The 16,706-nt window shown below is 47.6% G+C and overlaps 1 protein-coding gene across 3 annotated transcripts in view; it reads left to right on the top strand.

Moving 5' to 3' along the window:
• Positions 1–2,507: 2,507 nt before the first annotated feature.
• ANK1 (ankyrin 1) overlaps positions 2,508–16,706 on the top strand; it is a 68,205-nt gene continuing 54,006 nt past the window's right edge. For all 3 annotated transcript variants that reach the window (XM_074807896.1, XM_074807895.1, XM_074807897.1), the window contains exon 1: positions 2,508–2,648. In XM_074807896.1, coding sequence (XP_074663997.1) covers positions 2,523–2,648 — 126 coding nt within the window. In that variant the 5' untranslated portion in view covers positions 2,508–2,522. The remainder of the gene's footprint in view (positions 2,649–16,706) is intronic.

The following is a 16,706-nucleotide window of genomic DNA, read 5'->3' as shown; positions in this document are numbered from 1 at the left end:
AGTGTACTGCCACTGCCTGATGCCATTTAGCTGTGTCTGTAGCAGATGCTTTGTTGACATCAAGAAAAAAAAAAAGGATGCCTATGCCAAATTCTGGAGTGTAGCACAGCTATCCCTTGACTGCAAGTGTGCAGACCCTGCCATGTAGCGAGGCTGGGTTTCTGAAGTCTGACCCAGCTTACGTCTTGGAACCTGGAAGGCAGGACTCAGGTTAGGGGTGAGGTGTAAAGCTACAGCAGCGCCTTGCTACAGGCTTGCTAGCCGTGCTGGGAGCTTGGTGTGCCCCGCAGCACTGAGAGGCTGCTGCCCAGACATAGTGAGTACATGGGAACTGATACTGTTGTATATAGCAGAACTTGGTTTCATTCCTGAGTACCCTGTTTTGAAAGAATCAGGAAATTCCTCAGAAAGAATTCTAAACTAGCAGAAAGCTGGTTTAGGATGCAAAGTCAAACATACAGAAGTGAGGAGCTCTCAGTGTATTATGGTTAATTGTGACAACTGTTTTGCCTCCTAGGTGCTTATTGTTGACCACAGGTAATTTTTTTTTGTTTGGCCTCTGCCTCATTTGTCCTGCAAAGTGCTCATGCGGAAGAGAGGCAATTTGGCTGACTAGTGCAGCTGTGCTCCTGGCACCTCCTGTCTGTGGAGCCTTTCACTATGAAGCTTCTATTTAATTTTGTAATTTTTTTTTGCATGGGCATTCATAGGACATTGCTATATAAAGATGTGCAGCTGTATCTAGACTTGAGTGTATTATTTATCCATGTGGGTACAGTACACAGAACTAAAGCTGTCCTTGAAAAGCCTTGTAAAATTTGATGATTTCCTGTTCTTCATATTTTATTAGGACCTTCTCAATCTTTTCAGTGGTCATATTCTTTAAAAACAATATGATACACCAGTCTCCTGTTTTTAGCACCCTCCTTGGTCTGTGGGTGAAGTAACAGAATTGGAAGAACTTCAAAGGGAAAAGAAATGTAGGAAAATGTACTCAGACAGAAAAGTGACCTATAGTGTCTGTACAGTTAAGTCTGCATCTCAGCTTCTTGCCAGTCTAAATAACCTGTAGGTGACTGTCACGTAGTTGCTGAGAAATGGACTTTAATCCCTGCTTTGCCACCTTTTGACACAAAAGGGACCCCATCTGTCTAGAATTGGGGGGACTGTGTCAGAAAAGTGCAGTGTGTGCAGGGCTTCCACCTGGGCAGATATCCTAGTGTTTTGTCCATGGGCTTGCACATAGGGGACAGTTCTTCTGAGGGAGAAGTAGTGAGCTGATAAAGGCAGGGCTGCTCAGAAGTGCCTGCATAGTAAAGCACACTTTGCTGCAGGTCATGTTATGGTCACCACTACCAAGTCCAGCCCAGTTTTATCCTGGCCCCCTCACACGCTGGTGCTGTGTGCAGGAACCAAAGTTACACCTCCAGGCCTGACCCCTGCGTTCCAACATGGAATTGTTTGTGCTTTTGGAAGGCAGTGGCAGGTGAAATGTATGGATGTGTGTGGAGGTGGGGTGGCTGACTCTCCAGGAGCCTTGACTGGGGATCCTCAGGGAGGACTTGAGCTCTGGTGATGCCTGGATGGGCAGGAACTGGTGGCTCTGGTTTACTTTTTTGGTGCTGTGTAGTCAAAGAGCAGACTGAGCCTTTGGTTTCTGTCTCCCATTCACAGCCAAGATCCCTCCCCTCCCCTTGCTGCTCACTCAGTGGAGAAATGCCAGGAGGAAAGGATGCTGTTAAGCTGCACTTTGCTCCAGTACTTGGCACATCCTTTGCAGTATCGGCTGTTTTCTGAGCAGAGATGCTGCCTGCCTCCTAACCGATGCAGTGATTCCCTATTGCTCCCCTTGAAAGGAGCTGGAATCATAACCCAGAGAGTGAGCGAGTGATGCAGCTACTGCACAGAGAGTGACTGAGAGGAAGAAAATTGGAGAGACTGGAATATGTGCCTGCCTCAGCAGCACTGCAGTGGTAAAGCCACTGACTGACTACATGCAGGTTACTGTTCTTTATGCATTGCTACAGAGAACCTAGAAGTCGGGATGAAATGCATCAGCCTCCTTTTCCACTGCTTCTCTATTGTCATCATGCATTAATTGCTGAGAGTTATTTTCCTTCCTGTGCCTGACTGCCTGCATCTCTTCTCGTACTGCAGGAGAGACAGTGAGGGAGAGAGCACAGCACCAGCCCGGTGTCCTGTCCCACAAGGAGGATTCTGCATGATGTGCCAGTGCAGTCAGGGACTGCTGCAATGGTGCACAGAACCTCTGGAACAGCTGGATTTGGGATTATTAATGCTTTATAAAGGTGTCCCAGACTCCATCTAGCAATTAGCTGGAGACATCAGCTGCCCTTTGGGGCTTGCTGACTGCTTTCTATTTTCCTCTCGTTGCTGGTTTCGCTCTCATCTGGGTCGACAGCATTTAAGCTAGGGGAAGGGACTTTCTTGGCCAGGAATTGGAGGGTGCTGTGTGGAAAGTGCAGGTGTGAGCTCTGGAAGGAACTGCAGTCTGACCAGCCATGGCTCAAGCAGCTAAACAGCTGAAGAAAATCAAAGATATTGAGGCTCAGGCTCTGCAGGAGCAGAAGGAGAAGGAAGAATCCAATCGCAAGCGCAGGAACCGCTCTCGGGACCGGAAGAAAAAGGTCAGTGGCACTGGGGCAAGCAGCCCTATATCCAGATGCCTGTGCTCGTGGCAGTGAATGCTGTTTGTGTTTCGGGGTGGGGGTGAGGGGGAGATGACAGAGGGGCAGTCTGGTCCCTGTACAGATCTATGTGCAGTCAGCACAAGAAACAGTCTGCCAAACAAGAGGGCAACTTTGGGGGCCAGGAATCTGCTGTTTGCCCTGACAGCTTACAGAGGGCTGTATAAAAAAGCCAGGTGAAGGGAGAAAGGAAGTGAGGGGTTTGTCAGGGCAGCTAAAGAGACTCGCTCAGCCCGGTAACAGATTTGATCTCTAGGATAAAAATTGCTGGCTTTTAGCTTCATGCAATTTCCCAGAGTTGCTCTGTTTGCAGAGCAAAGGTGGAAGAGACCCCCACCCCTTTCTCTAGTGAAGGAGAAGTTTTGATGTCCACTCCATGCCCTGCTTGATCTCTGCCAGAACACTGAAACCAGGGTACAGCAAGAGTAGACCACTAACAGAGAAAGCAGTTTTGTACAGGGGACTGTGAGCTCTGCTGCTGCTTAGGGCAGGCTATATTTGTGAGTGGGATACAGGTCATCCCTCCCAGTAAAGGCATGTTACTTGGTGGCAGCAGGTGAGTGGAGGAGGGTCAGGAGCAAGAAGAGGTGTCTTTCCCCTCTGGTGACACAGACATCCTGGAGCCTTGGGTCCACCAGCTGTTCCAAGCTGTAGCTCCTCTCTGGAAAGTCACTGCCAGTTTTTTCTTGCCACCAGGTTCCTGCAGGAACAGGCATGTTGTTAAGATAGCTTTTCTGCCCCTTGAAGACCTCTTGAACTGAATATTCTTCTCACAGCAGGGCCTGAGGGTGTATGTGCTATGCATCAATGCAGAGAGGCAGTGAGGAGAGAGGTGGAACCAAGGGTAATCAAGGATATATGTGAGAGGAGGTTGCAATACAGGGATGTCTTAGGTGGGCTTCTCCTCTGCCTTTAGCAAAAGTCTTGGAGATTTCCAGGTGCCTCCTCTGAGCACAAGCCTCACAGCAGAGCTCTACTGCTTGGAGCATCTCAATAGGTGCGCCCTGAGAGTCCCGAGAAGAGTCTTGCTGAGGTGCTGGGGACAGGCACTGCTAAGCAGCCCTCAGGCTTTTATTTTTCCTGCCATGCTGCTGGACAGCTGCCGGTTCAGGCTGTTTGGGCTAGTCCTGGACACTGGAATTCCTAGATTTCATTCATCCCTGTTTCTAGTGAAGGCTCAGTCCGTGACTCTTTGTGAGAACCACCCTCTTCCCTTCTGCACCCCCTGTCCCACAGTGTATCTGTGTCTTGGTGATGGATTGGGAGATCCAAGATACCTAAAAAGTGCTTGCACTTCCTCATGTGGAAGGTACTAGAGAGGGCACCTTCTCACCAGCTCCTTGTGAGAGACCTGAGTTGCACTTGCTACCAAGACACACTGTGATGCAAGTAAGGGAGCTGGAGAAGCACCACTGAATACGCCCAAAGGGATCTGCTTCCCTGGGATGGGATAGACCTTACAGCGATAAACAAGCCTTTTGTAGCATACTCTTTGGGATTGTCACAGCATGGGGAGCACTGAGCAAGGTCTCTTTGCAGACATCAGCAGGGCTCTGGCGTGCTGAGGAGGAGTCAATCTTCAGCCATCCCTTCCTGAGTGGTGAACCTAGGGAACACACTGGCAAGGGAGGCCTGCCTGCCTCTCAGCTCGGTGACTCTACAGTCAGGGTGGGCAGAGCCCCTGTTCACTGTCCTCTTCCTCTTGGGACCAAAGCTGGGTGTAAGGATGTTTGCTTTTCTTAATGCCAGGCCATCTGACCAGGGCAGTCCAGGAGGTGTCTGCGTCTGCAGAGAGCAGCTAATTAGGGGGAGATCAGTGGCATTCAGGACAGATGGGAAGTCTGCAGACAGCAGCTAGGAAGCTGGTGTGGGGTCTTTCAGCTGCCACGCTGTCGTGTCAACTGCTGCCTTCTTCAATGATAACTCCTTAGTGCGTGTAGGCCCAAGGCCTTTCCCTGCAGGGCCTCTTTTACTCAAGACTGACAGAGCAGTCTCCTACCTTGCCAGAGAGCTGTGAACGGGTTCTGGTGTGAAGAACCACCAAACCAGGAAATTCTGCTATTGGGCCAGCTCTCTCATCCCCTGCCCCCAAAGCCCCTCTAGTGGTAGTGGTTTATTGTACATGTCTCCTTGGGGCCAAACTGAGGGCTACCAGGATATGTTGGAGTTTCTCATTCTGTTTTGCTGCAGCAGTTGTGGGGGTTTAATCTGTGTTTGCCTGGGTGTCTGTTAGTGCTCCTTCAGTCTGCATGGGATTCGTGTTGTGTCTGTGCAAAAAGTCTGTCTTTTGAAAGGCTCCTGCGCTGGCCACTGGAATGGATAGAAACCACTATTGTGTCACAGGGTCCCTCTGCTCCTCCGCCTGTGTCTGCCTGTTGTCTCTTGCTTTGTATACAGATACAGGCTCTTTTGGGCAGAGGCTGTTTATTTGCTCTGTTTGTACGCTGCAGCATATCAGTGTCTTGATTTATGACTGAGCCCACCATGCACTGCCGCAATGCAAGTTACGAGTAGGGGGGTAACCTATGATCCAAGGAAGTGCTAGTGTGACACAAAGCAGTGGAGATGGCCAGAGGAAGGAGATGACGGCCCCAGAACAAATTTCTTCTCATCCCATGCAAGCTGATGTTATGTCTTGGGACATGAGAGCTTTGTGTCCTTTAGCATTTCCAGCCATTTTTGTGTGGATCCAGCCATGCGTGTGTCCCATGAATGGCACAGTTGAGTCCTGCAAGAACCGTGTGTCCTGTGATACCTGGAGGCAGTGAGTGAGTTCTGTTATTTAATGCTGTGTTACCCAAAACCCTTCTCCTTGGACCATGATTATATTTGTTGCTTTTTAGTTTCCACTGCAATTTCTTGGCTTTTGTATTCAGTGCATGTAATAAGAACCTGATTGACCTTGTTCTGTCCATTTTCATGTTGTGTGCCTCTCATTTGTGTCTCAGCACAGGGGCAGTCCAGGTGTATAACCTTGTCACTCCTCCAGTATTCCCTGCCTCCAGCCTCTGTAACTCAGATGATGAGAGCTGATGTTTCATTTGACAGGGGCTGCATCAACGATTTAAGGAACGGTGTCTTGTCATTCACCCTTGCTCTCTGTGCAGCCTAGCCACACTTGTGTTTTGGGCCGAGCTGTCCATTAAACAGCCAGACATGTCCTGAAGAGTGCTCCTGCTCTGTGGGCTCTGCATCATGGCTGGAGGTTGCCTCAGTCTGAGGATGACCCCAGGGAGCAAGCTTTCAATAGTCCTGCCTGTTCCCACATTTAGTCCAAGTGCTGAATTGTGAGGAATTATGAGGTCTAGTATAATGTGTTGGTGGCTTTTCAGGGTGCCCTGCAGACAGGCAGGTGTGACAGAGAGCAGCCCGTGAGCAAAGGAGGGTGTGAATTGAATAACAGAAGTTCACTTGCCATTAGAGAATTTGCCAAGCATCATCTGGGTTGGCTTCTTGCTGTTCCTGCCGCAGTATCCTAGCTTCAAATCTCTGTGCATTTTGCTTAGATGGGCAGTTCACAGGGGACCAGAGCCACTCAGGGGACCAGAGCCACTCAGTTACAGCTGCTGGACTGCATGTGGAGTCTCTGATATGGCCAGCTGCACTGACAGGCAAGCAGTGACGGACAGTAGCAGTATCAGTGCTTTGGATGCAGCTGTCTTTTTTTTTTTTTTTTTTTGCAGTTCTGGGAGGTAGTGATGGTCAAGAACACTTCCTTCCTTTCACTGCAGGTGTGCTGTGGTCAGGCAAGCTCTACAGGCAGAAAGCCCTCACTTGGAAGTCACGCAGAGCACTTAAAAGATACAGTCCTGCCTTCTGCAGGGTTAGTGGGGAGCAGGACAACACATGATGAGAATGTGATGTTTTGACCCAATTTGTGAGGCAGGTCTGTAACTTGTTATGTGAACACACTGTTATCGAATCCTTTTTGAGTTGCACGTGGCTTTGTTGTGGTTATATATTAAAGGTAGAAAATGGACCAAATCCTTTCCCAGGAATTTTGGAAGCATTAGCATAGCTCACCAAATGGATTGTTACAAAGGGCCCAAATTTCTAACCCCAAACTGGGGCCCAGAGTACTTGGCTCGAACTTTGTGTCAAACATGCAGCTATAGGCACCTTGCAGCTGTACCAAGTGCTCCCAGGATAGGTTGCTGGTGCCTGCAGTGCCTTGCAACCTGACAAGCTTTGACTGAGACCAAGAAGTAAAATAAAAGTTAATACTTTTATGAAAATCATTCTTCCTATTGAAGTATACTTATTCTGGTACCAAATTCAGCCAAATATCCAGTCAAGCATGAGGAGGGGCAGAGACGTTCATCTTGAGGAGTACAGAGAGGCAGATACCAGCCGTGCTCCTCAGTTGGCAAGTGAGCATGCAGGACTCATGAAGCAGGAAGCTGGAACCTCTGAAACATAGTCTATGACGAGAGTTATGCAGCGAATAAGACCAATGGCACTTCAGTAACAGCAGCAATGCTAATAATGTCCAAAGAACTCCTCAAGTGCACATGTGAGAGCATGTGCAGTCTGTGTGCAGCGTAACTGTGGCTACTGGATTAAATAACAATCTAACCAGATGCTCAGAAGGAAATTCCTATGATAATTGCTATCAATGTTTAAATGATAAGTTATTAGTATGAAAGATGTGATACATCCTCTCAGTACATTCAGAGTAAGTTTTGCTTGGACATCTAAAGAATAGAGGACAAAGCTGTCTGAATTTACCACTTTTTTTTTCTTCTTTTCTTTGGGGGGGTGGGGGGTGTTGGTTAATGAGGAACAAACGGCTTTTCTCTTTCCACTTCTGTCTGGTTTCTTTGTCTTGCAAGTGTCCAAGGATAAGACAGTCTCTTGTTACGGATTTGTAGACCATCTTGCACAATGCAGTCTTGAATGGGAAAAGAAAATGATTCCTAATAAGACCCTCTCTGCATAAAACTCCTTGCCTTTTTTCTAGTTGTCTGTTTCCTGGAAACAGCACACAGACCAGTTTGAGGGTTCATGACTCTCTACAGTACAGGCTAGCACCCATGCTTGGTGCAGTGTTTCTTATGCATGCTGCAGCAGGAAATATTTTAGTGCTCACTATATCATACTGAAATACATCCCAGCAGGAGAGGCTGGGAGGGTGCTTCAGAGGGAGACAAGAAATTTGTGAGAGAGGGTTTGAAATAGGTGGGAAAGAAAGAGAGAGGTGTTTCTGTTTGGCAGGAGCTATGGCGGAGAAAGCTCTTGCACCAGCTAGAATGAAATGGTGGGGAAGGCCAAAGGGAGCACAGAGGAGTGAATGACCCCCTTTGTGTTCTCGAGCATGCATAAGGAATAAATGTGAACATAACTGGCTGACATGAACTGTCAGAAGAAACTGAAAGCTGAGGTGTGTGAGGTGAGTTGGAAGAGGAGCTAGATCCTGGATGGGCAGCTCTGAGAAGATTGAGGCGACATGGAGGATGCTAATGAGAATGCTTTTGCATGAAAGAAATTTTGTATGCTTAGGAAGCTAGGGAAATGTGGGAAGTAGAACAAGTCAAGTAGGGTTTGGAACAACAGCCACAAGTTCAATTGGAGGAGCAATTACAGATGATTCCTTAGTAGGACAGTTGAATGGTCACATAGGGTGACCACGCTTGTGCTTGTTGTGTAACAAGCAAAACAGCTCAGTCACCTGCTGTTCACTGATGAGCTGTATCAGGGTGGAACTTAAGTCCAAGCTTAGGATCCCTGAGTTGGAAAATCCAGACACCCCTGTCAGAATTATGCAATAAGCACATGAAAAACTGGGGTGAGAAATCGCTACTGGAGTGCTGCCAAGGAGAAGCCACTGGGGCTATTCTGTCTGCTTGCCTGCCATCCTTTCCAGGGGCTGTCGCTAATCAGCAGCCTTCAGCTCACGCTGGGTTTAGAGGGGCTGCAGAGAAGAGTGATGGACAGAAGGAGGGCAAAGGATTTCAGCAGATCTGGGGTGCAGATGGCTTAGAACATCTCCAGGATAACTGGACTTCCGAGCACCATTGTGAATTCCTCCCATGAATGGCTGGCCTGATGCAGTTGCTGGATTGGGCTGCCTGGATTCTTGCATTCAGTGGCAGTAGATCCTGCCAAAGATGTGACATAGCTGTCAGCCACCCTGGGGCTTCACTGGCTGCTGGGAGCTGTGTGGTTATCTAGCCTGCAAGCTGGAGCTCATCAGCAGGAGAAAGGACCATGCCACCTGCAGTCTCAGAGCATAAAGCTGCTTTGTCTCCTTTCTCTGCCTGCTCCTAGAGCAACAGCTCCAGCTGTGACTTCTGTTGTCTCCCACTGCAAGTTTTGCTGGTTCCATCAGCCAAAACTCCTCCTGCCTCTCCTTGCATTGCAAGAGCAATGACTATGCAGGCACCTTCCCTGAGAAGTTAACCAGCTTGTGGTGTGGCACAGCATTGAGGAAGGCACCTTTGGGACCATGTGAGATCAGTGCCAGGTGAGGCCATGAGGACACCGGATGCTCCAGCTCTTTGCAGCCAGGATTGGGTGTCTGGACTCCAGTACTCTCTGTCTGAGGCACTTTTTTCTGCAAAGGAATTGGTATCTTCTGGCTGGAACATGATGCTACTGTACAGTGGCAGGGAGAAGGGGCATGGGATATCAGGATGGCTAAAGCCTTTCAGACTCAAGGAAGCCCTAGCTTTTACCACTCTGAATGTAACCAGAGGGACAGTGTAGAGGAAGAATTAAATTGTGTGACTAGGAATGGGCTCAATCGTTAGCTATCTATTCTGTAGGCTTTCAAAAGGATTTTGCAAATGAAAAGGTCTGTCTTAAATCTTTCTGTGGGTTGTATGTGTGCTAGGTTCAAAGCAGAAGTACAGTGTTGAATCGTTTCTGCTGTAATGTCCAGTGTAAAGCTGGGAAGTTGTTTTGTATACACAGCTGCTGGCAAATTGGAGCAAATTGTGAGCTCCTTTACAGGTGATCCGGTGCCCTGAGGAGGATTTGTACCCCACCTCTGCTCAGTGTGCCAATGTGGAACTGCTTTGTGTGACTACAAGGTAACTGTGACCCTCCAAGCTCTGTCAAGGTTGTTGAGGAAGCAAGTTCCATTCAGGGTTTGGGGAGAATTATGTCAGCTGGCTGCACTGTCGAGAGATTTGGACCTCTGATTCATAGAAGCTTAATAAATATTTAGTTCTTGCTTTAGGCTGGGTTGGGAAGTACAGGGGCTGTGTGTGACGATGACTTCCTCTGATGCTGTTTATCTGACCTGCCACTGGAGTCCTGTACAAATGGAAATTCTGTCAGGATTAAAAAAAGCATCAGTGCTGCTTTGTACTGTACTGCTCTGCTGTCTGAGGCCTATAAGGGGGCATTTTTCTCACAAGCCACTAAGGTTTCCACTCCATCTCTCTCTGTGTCTCTCTGGTATGGCCTCAGCAGGAAGAAGAGGCTGTTTCAAACTTACCGTTGAGTAAACTATGTCCAATTTCACTCGCTGCTGCTCACAATCACCCTGTAGCATTTTTCTATTAGGTTGCAATGCAGCATGCGCTGGTTATAATGGGAGCATCTGTGCTCCCAGCATTTGTATTTTCTTCCCAGTGTTTGCATTAAGTATGGGGGAGGGATGGCAGAGGACAGTGCATGGCATAGTTGTGTGCAGGAAGGAAAATGGCAATGCAAAAATTACACAGGTCTCAGTGTTCCTTCACAGTGGGGAGGTTACAGGAGTTTCTGGCTGAGCACAGTTTGTTGCAATGGGCACAGATCAAGAGCTCTCTTAGATGGCCCAGTTAGAAAAATCAGAACATTTATATGGTAGCAGTTCCTCACTGGTGTTTACCTTTTTCTTCTTTCGCTGTCTGCCTTGCCCTTTGCAGGATGTGGTGCCAAGAAAGCCTAGTCTCTCAGATAATGTGAGCTAATATATAATGAACCATGTTTGACTCGAAGTCCATGCCTTTCCCAGTAAATAGTTGTCCACAAATACTAAAGTCAGTTGTAAGTGAAGAACAGCTTGTACAGTACTTAGCTAGCAAGGCATTTTAGAGCCTGTGCCTGTGTCCTTTCCTGACATTTCCAGGCAGGAGGGAAATGCAGCGCCGTGATGGGAGGGGGAGTGGCTGGCGGGTAGAACGCAGGCCCAAGTCAGGCATCTGGATGTGAGGGATGCCAGGTCAGAGCAGAACTGCTGCTGCAGGGACTCGTGATGCGGGAGGAGGCACTGAGCGGAAGCTAGTGCCATTCTGCACTGCTGCTCTGCAGGCTCTTAAATCAGTCAGGTAATAATGGCATCTGTATCTGCTTGGTGAGCCCACCAGTTATCGAGGTACTGGAATGAGGTGAGCAACATTTGAAACCTTGTAGCATTCAGAAATCTGTTTCAGGAGCAAGTTCTTTCAAACTGTGCCCTATCCTCAGCACCTGGTCCCTTGGCCAAGGTGTCTCCCAAGCAGGGCACTTGCTGTGTACAGGGAGTGAGCCCCTTGCTCTAGACAGGAGGACGAGAAGCAAAGGACAGTGCCCTTTGTGAAAGTCCTGTGCTTCACAGCCTGTGGGGCTCGATTTATTCATGCTAGGAAGTCGCTGTAGTGTGCTGAAGCTGAGGTACAGCAAGCTAGATCTGAGCTCAAAGGAAAGCAGCTTTACTGCTAAAATTAGAAGTTTAGTCTGAATTATGCTAATTTGTTTTAATTGTCTAAGTATGTCAAGGTTCTTCAGAAATGTACCCTCTCTGTGCCGGTCTGGAAAGGTGCAGCATTGCTGGGGGCGTGATGGAAGGATGGGTCAAGGATTGCAGAGATTTCTGTGTTCCCTGTCCTACTTATATCTATCTCTCTAGCAGTCCTCACCTCCAGCTCTCAAAGTGCCGTGAGGGTAGATTCTGAAAACATTAGCGCTGGATTGGATAGACCAGCCTTGTTAAAACCTTGGATGAGTAGAGGGCAGCCTCCTGGGTGCAGGGAAGTTCCTGACACCTTCTCTCTCTAAGGGCACTGCTCAGTATGGCAGAACCATCTGAAAAGTCACATTTCCTTTCACAGCTGAACTATGTCATGTTTTGAGCTACAACGCTGCAAACAGCAGCAAAATTCAAGCTCCCTTCCTATTTGCAAACCAAATTTTGCTGACTGGGTGAAACATTAAGCCAGAGCCATACATTTCTGTGTAGGGGCTGCAAATGTAAAGGACTATGTTAAATTGACGGCTTCAAAATGTTACAGCCTCAGTGAAAAATTTACAGCAGAAACAAAGCAGCAGGTATTCACTGAAGTGTCTTGGGAGGTGGAGGGAGAGAATGCAGCAGCAGGAGAGCATTTAGAAAACAGACGAGGTTTCTATATTTATACAGAGATGAAGAAAGAAGGAGAGAGTGTGCGTGCATGCGCGTGTTTGTGTGTGTGTGTGTCCCCAGGTCACTGAGAAGACTTCTGTTTAAGCAAAAAGGTACCGCAGCAAGACAACAAGCAGAAATGAAGGCTATGGTCCTTCACTACACTGTGGTGATAGGACTTTTCAGGGCTTGTAGGGTGCATTCACATGCGTATGTTGGACCTTTTAAATGGGAAATGCAGAGAACAGAGTGCTGAAACCCTTTGCAGAGTATAAACTATGTTAGATTGTCAACTAATCTGATGGTTTCTGCAAAGGAATAATAAATATTTTCACCTTTTTACAGTGTCATTTGTCCAGGAAATGCATAGTGTATTCAGAGCCCATATAGTTCTGTCATGATGCCATGCCTGGAATGGGGAGCACTGTGTCTTTCCCAGGACTTGCTGATTACAGCACAAAGCAAAGAATAAGATAAATGCTATGAGAATGTGCTGTTTTGGTGGGTGAGACAGACAGGTGTGGGGTGAGCTGAGGACAGTTTCCAATTTAACAGTGTACTTCCCAACTTGTACAGAGCATCTCTGAATGCAGGGAAGATACCGCCCCTTTCTGTGGATGCCCCCATGAGCACTGTGCAGATATCTGACTGCTGGCCATGGGCAGCAAAGACACTGACCTATCAGTGTGACTGCTCCATCGAGATTGCGTTCCAATTCTACCCCTGTGTCATCTGGCTCTTTCATGGACCTTGAGGCAGTACAGATGCCTGGCGTCCTAATGCACTGGATGGGATGTACTCTGATGGTCTGTCATCTATTTTAACGGACATACTGGGAAAGAGAAGAGGGTAGTGTCTGTGCTGTCTCCTCACAGGGACTAAGCTGTCTGCTCAGCTGTCTGATCGCCTGAACCGGCCTGTGGTCACACAGGGCCTCAGAGCCTTGTCTTGGGCAAGTGTTGTGGGAAATGCTATCCTAGGTTTTCCAAGCATTTGACCCCTTCCATCTCCAAATATGCTCCTACTAAACTTACTGTCTTCTCAGATACTTAAGCAGGTTGCTCTCCTTCCTCTGTCCCCAGCTGGAGGCACTGCCTCTCAGGCCTGAGAGCTGTGTCCTAGCATGCATACATTGCTCTGCTTGGAGAAGCTGTTCTGCTGGGCAGTAGATGCTAGTTTCTTCCGTAGCCCAGATGTAAGTTGTCATTTACAAGTTAGCTGTTGTGAATGGCACTCGGAGACTTTGGAATCTCTTGTGCAAATACAGAGGGTCCTGGGCATTTCCCATCAACTTGCTAGCTCCTCTCATCTAGCAGCCTTCTGGGTAAAGTGCTGGTGATGTTGTCATGCCGTTTCCTGGAGTATGCCTTGGCTGTGCTGCTGGAGGTACTATAGTCTGCTCTGCTGCGTGCCTGGTCTCTCTGACTTAGGAGTTTGCCAAGAAAGACATGCTTGTGCTGGTTCTTTGAATGGACTTTGAACATGACTAGCTTTGCTGTTGGAACTGGAGAGTCCAAAAACAGTCCCTTTTGCTCCATTGTTCTCTATAATCTTTTAAAAACAAAGTTAAACTGGTGTTATCAGCATGTGGAAAGATTCAGAAACTGCCAGCCTTTTTAACACCTCGTATTAGTTGGCTGGGAGAAGCAAAATCTTAACATGCAACATCAAAACTGTGAAAAGATACTGCAACACAAGGCAAATTCTTACAAGTCAGTTGTCCCTCTTTTTGCAGGTGTCATCTGAGCTGTAGTGGTGGAGCAGAGAAATGGCTGCTTTGGGCTGTACTTTGCTTCTGCTGGAGAGCATCTGCCAGAGCTTTAGGTAGAGATGAGATGCCAACAAAGCTCTTTCTTTCATTCATGTGGATGGGGAGAGAGTAAAAGGCCTCTTCCTTTGGTCTGCCTGGCCATCAGATGTACTGTGTTGATGACTGAAGTGTGAGCTTTTACTGTGTGCTGTAATTGTATGCACACCTATTCCTTTTCTAGGTTCTTACTCTGCAGTTTGAATCAATAATGTTCTGCTGTAAATTATTTCCATGGACTGGGTTATAGGAGTAAATCGTGTCTTCTTTAAGGTGCTAAGCTTCAATAATCCAGTGTCCTTGACTTGCAAATCTCTTCACGGAGCTTTTCTTGTTTTGGGGTGTTGTTTGTTTTTCTTACCCCTTTTCCCTTTTTCCCCTCCATTTGCCCTGTGGTGGATGAAAGTACTCAAGCTGATAGTGGGCATGGGGAGTGGAGTGTGGCGTGGTGGTGTGCTAGAGAGTTGTCAGAAAGGGAAAACTTACCTTGTCTTGACGTTGGACTTGCTTTTACTGCAGTGGGGAGAGTTATGGTTCTGTTTCCCATCTTTAATGCTGAAACAGAAGTTATATCTGTGGGCCACTGTCTTTGGCATGGGGGTATTTCAGCTCTAGGAAATGCCTGCATGGGGTCTGTATTTGGCCTGCAGGCTGTAATTTTCTAAGCTTTTTCATTCTTCAGCTCTTTTCTTGGCAGAATCATCTCAGCTCACAGTGACAGTAGATTTGGTCCAAGCAAGAATTGCTCAGTGGAGCATGGCATGGCAGCTCTCTTTACACGCAGCTTAGACGTGCCACTGCACTGATGCATATCAACGTGCTCCTGTTAAAGAGCAACATGATGGTCAGCAGGCTGACCCCCTTTCTGTGAGTGCTGGGAAAAATGCTTCCTGTCAAGCCTGCTGTCAAAGGGCTGTGGAGCTGAGATTGCAGTAAGAGGAGCTGCAGTATCACACGACAGAAGTATAAAATATCTGCTGCCCATCAGTACTGTATCAGCAACACTCCTCAAAACTTGTGAACTCATCCTTGCCAGTGGCGAGATACGCCTCTTGGACCTGCCAGAGGAGTTCTTCAAGGCCAGCAGCAGCTCAATAAGGCATAGACAAGATCACCCCCTCTCCATCCAGAGTGTGAGGCAGTAGCATTCGCTGTCTCCCAAGAACATTTCAGCCGGGACCAGCAGCACCCTCTCAGTGCACCACCAGCAGCAGCCACAGAGGGGTCACATGAGGGACGTTTATTCTGCCTTTCTTGTACTGCCACAGACACTGTGGGTGAATTGCAGGTATTTGGGCAGAGGAGCTAGCATCTTTCACTAATTCACTCTGCTTTAAAGTTATGCTTTAGAGCTAAGAGTACACTGAGGACACTTGGAGCAAGCAGATCCAGAGGCTCTGGTCACAGCTGCAGTAGTGAAGCAACTTCCTCATGAAGCTTGGAGGCAAGGTCCAGTCACTGCCAAGGGGAATTGCGTACTGGGAGTTTTAGTCTGAACAGACTTCGTCTCTGATGAGGTGGTGTGTTTTGTCCATTTTGCTGGAAATAAATGCAGCATTGCACACAGAGGAGCAGAATGGAGGGTGCCCAGTAATAACTCATGCACCTGTAGTTTGTTCTGGACAGAAATAATCTATCGTAACATACTGGGAGAAAAAAATTGCTCAGCAGAGGAGAAAACTTCAGCGTTTCCTTTATTGTTCTTGTGAGATTTCTGGGGTGGGGGAAAAAAAAAAACAACAAAGCAAGTAACACACTTTTGTCCTCTTTCTGGAGCTGCAGCCACTGCAGTTATCTCCCCACCCTCAAGCTGCCTGCGGCTTACTGCCAAGCTTTGCCAGCAGGTTACTGGGATAATGGTAGGCTTGTTTAATGTTGAAAAGTGCCTGGAAAATATGCACACATCATTTTTATGTTTAAATTGAGAGGTACATGACATGCTAGTGATGTGATTGGGAGCTACCAGGAAACTACAGAGATTCAAGGAATCTCTTTGGGTGCCCAACCATGAAAACAAGGATGTATTTTTGGCTAAAGCAGGTACTTAGACTCTCCCTGTGCTCCTCCGACTTAAAAGGAGGAAATCTAAAGGTTTTAGGTTGAACTGCCTTTGTGAGCATCCTCTGTAGCTGCTGTCAAAGATCCTGTGATGCTTTTCCCAAGAAAGTGTGTGTGTGTATGCATGCATGCACACATGTGTGGATTGACTCCTCTGTTCAGCCAAAATCTTTCTCGGGTAATTGCATTCTGCTTCCTTCAAGTCCCTTGTTTCTCCAGTTCCTGGAGTTCTCTGTAGCATTTCTGTGGTCTGCTGAAGGCTGCCTCCTCTTACTCAGTGTATGAGAACACTAGTTTAGTGAGAGGGCGAATGAATATATGGGAAACTTTGCAATTGTGGAGTAGGCTGAGTCTTGAAAGTGGTGGAAATGGCAGAGTGCAGGACATAGATGTTCTCTCTGTAGGAGACTGCTTCAGGTTTCTGTGTTTCATATTGTAAAGCAAATTCTGTCAGAAGTGTAGCATAAAACCCCCTCGAATGTTTCAAATCTTCCTCTGTGCCCTCACATTTTGGAGCCTCTTGGATTGTACCGAACCACCCTAACCTGGTAGCTCAGTAAGGGCACGTGGTACGCAGGGGTCAGTGTCTAGCATTTCCTGCCACTGACAGCACTGGTTTTTTGCAGAGCCTTAGGGAATCCTAGTGCTAAATGCTACAAGAGTGTTCATCTTTGAAGGTAAGCAGTTGTGCAGTCCTTTTGAGCTTGGAGGTGTCCTTGCAATGCAGGGGATCTCTGTGAACTGCTGGAGAGGGGATCAAACTGCCTGTTCTTCCTGTGGTTTGCACAGCCTGTTTGTCATTTGGAATTACTTCCTCCTCCTC

The sequence above is a fragment of the Strix aluco genome, chromosome 28 (genome assembly GCF_031877795.1).
Source record: "Strix aluco isolate bStrAlu1 chromosome 28, bStrAlu1.hap1, whole genome shotgun sequence".
In the NCBI taxonomy this organism is placed as follows: domain Eukaryota; kingdom Metazoa; phylum Chordata; class Aves; order Strigiformes; family Strigidae; genus Strix; species Strix aluco.
The sequence above is the reverse complement of the archived record's forward strand: the minus strand, read 5'-3'. Positions and strand labels throughout refer to the sequence as shown.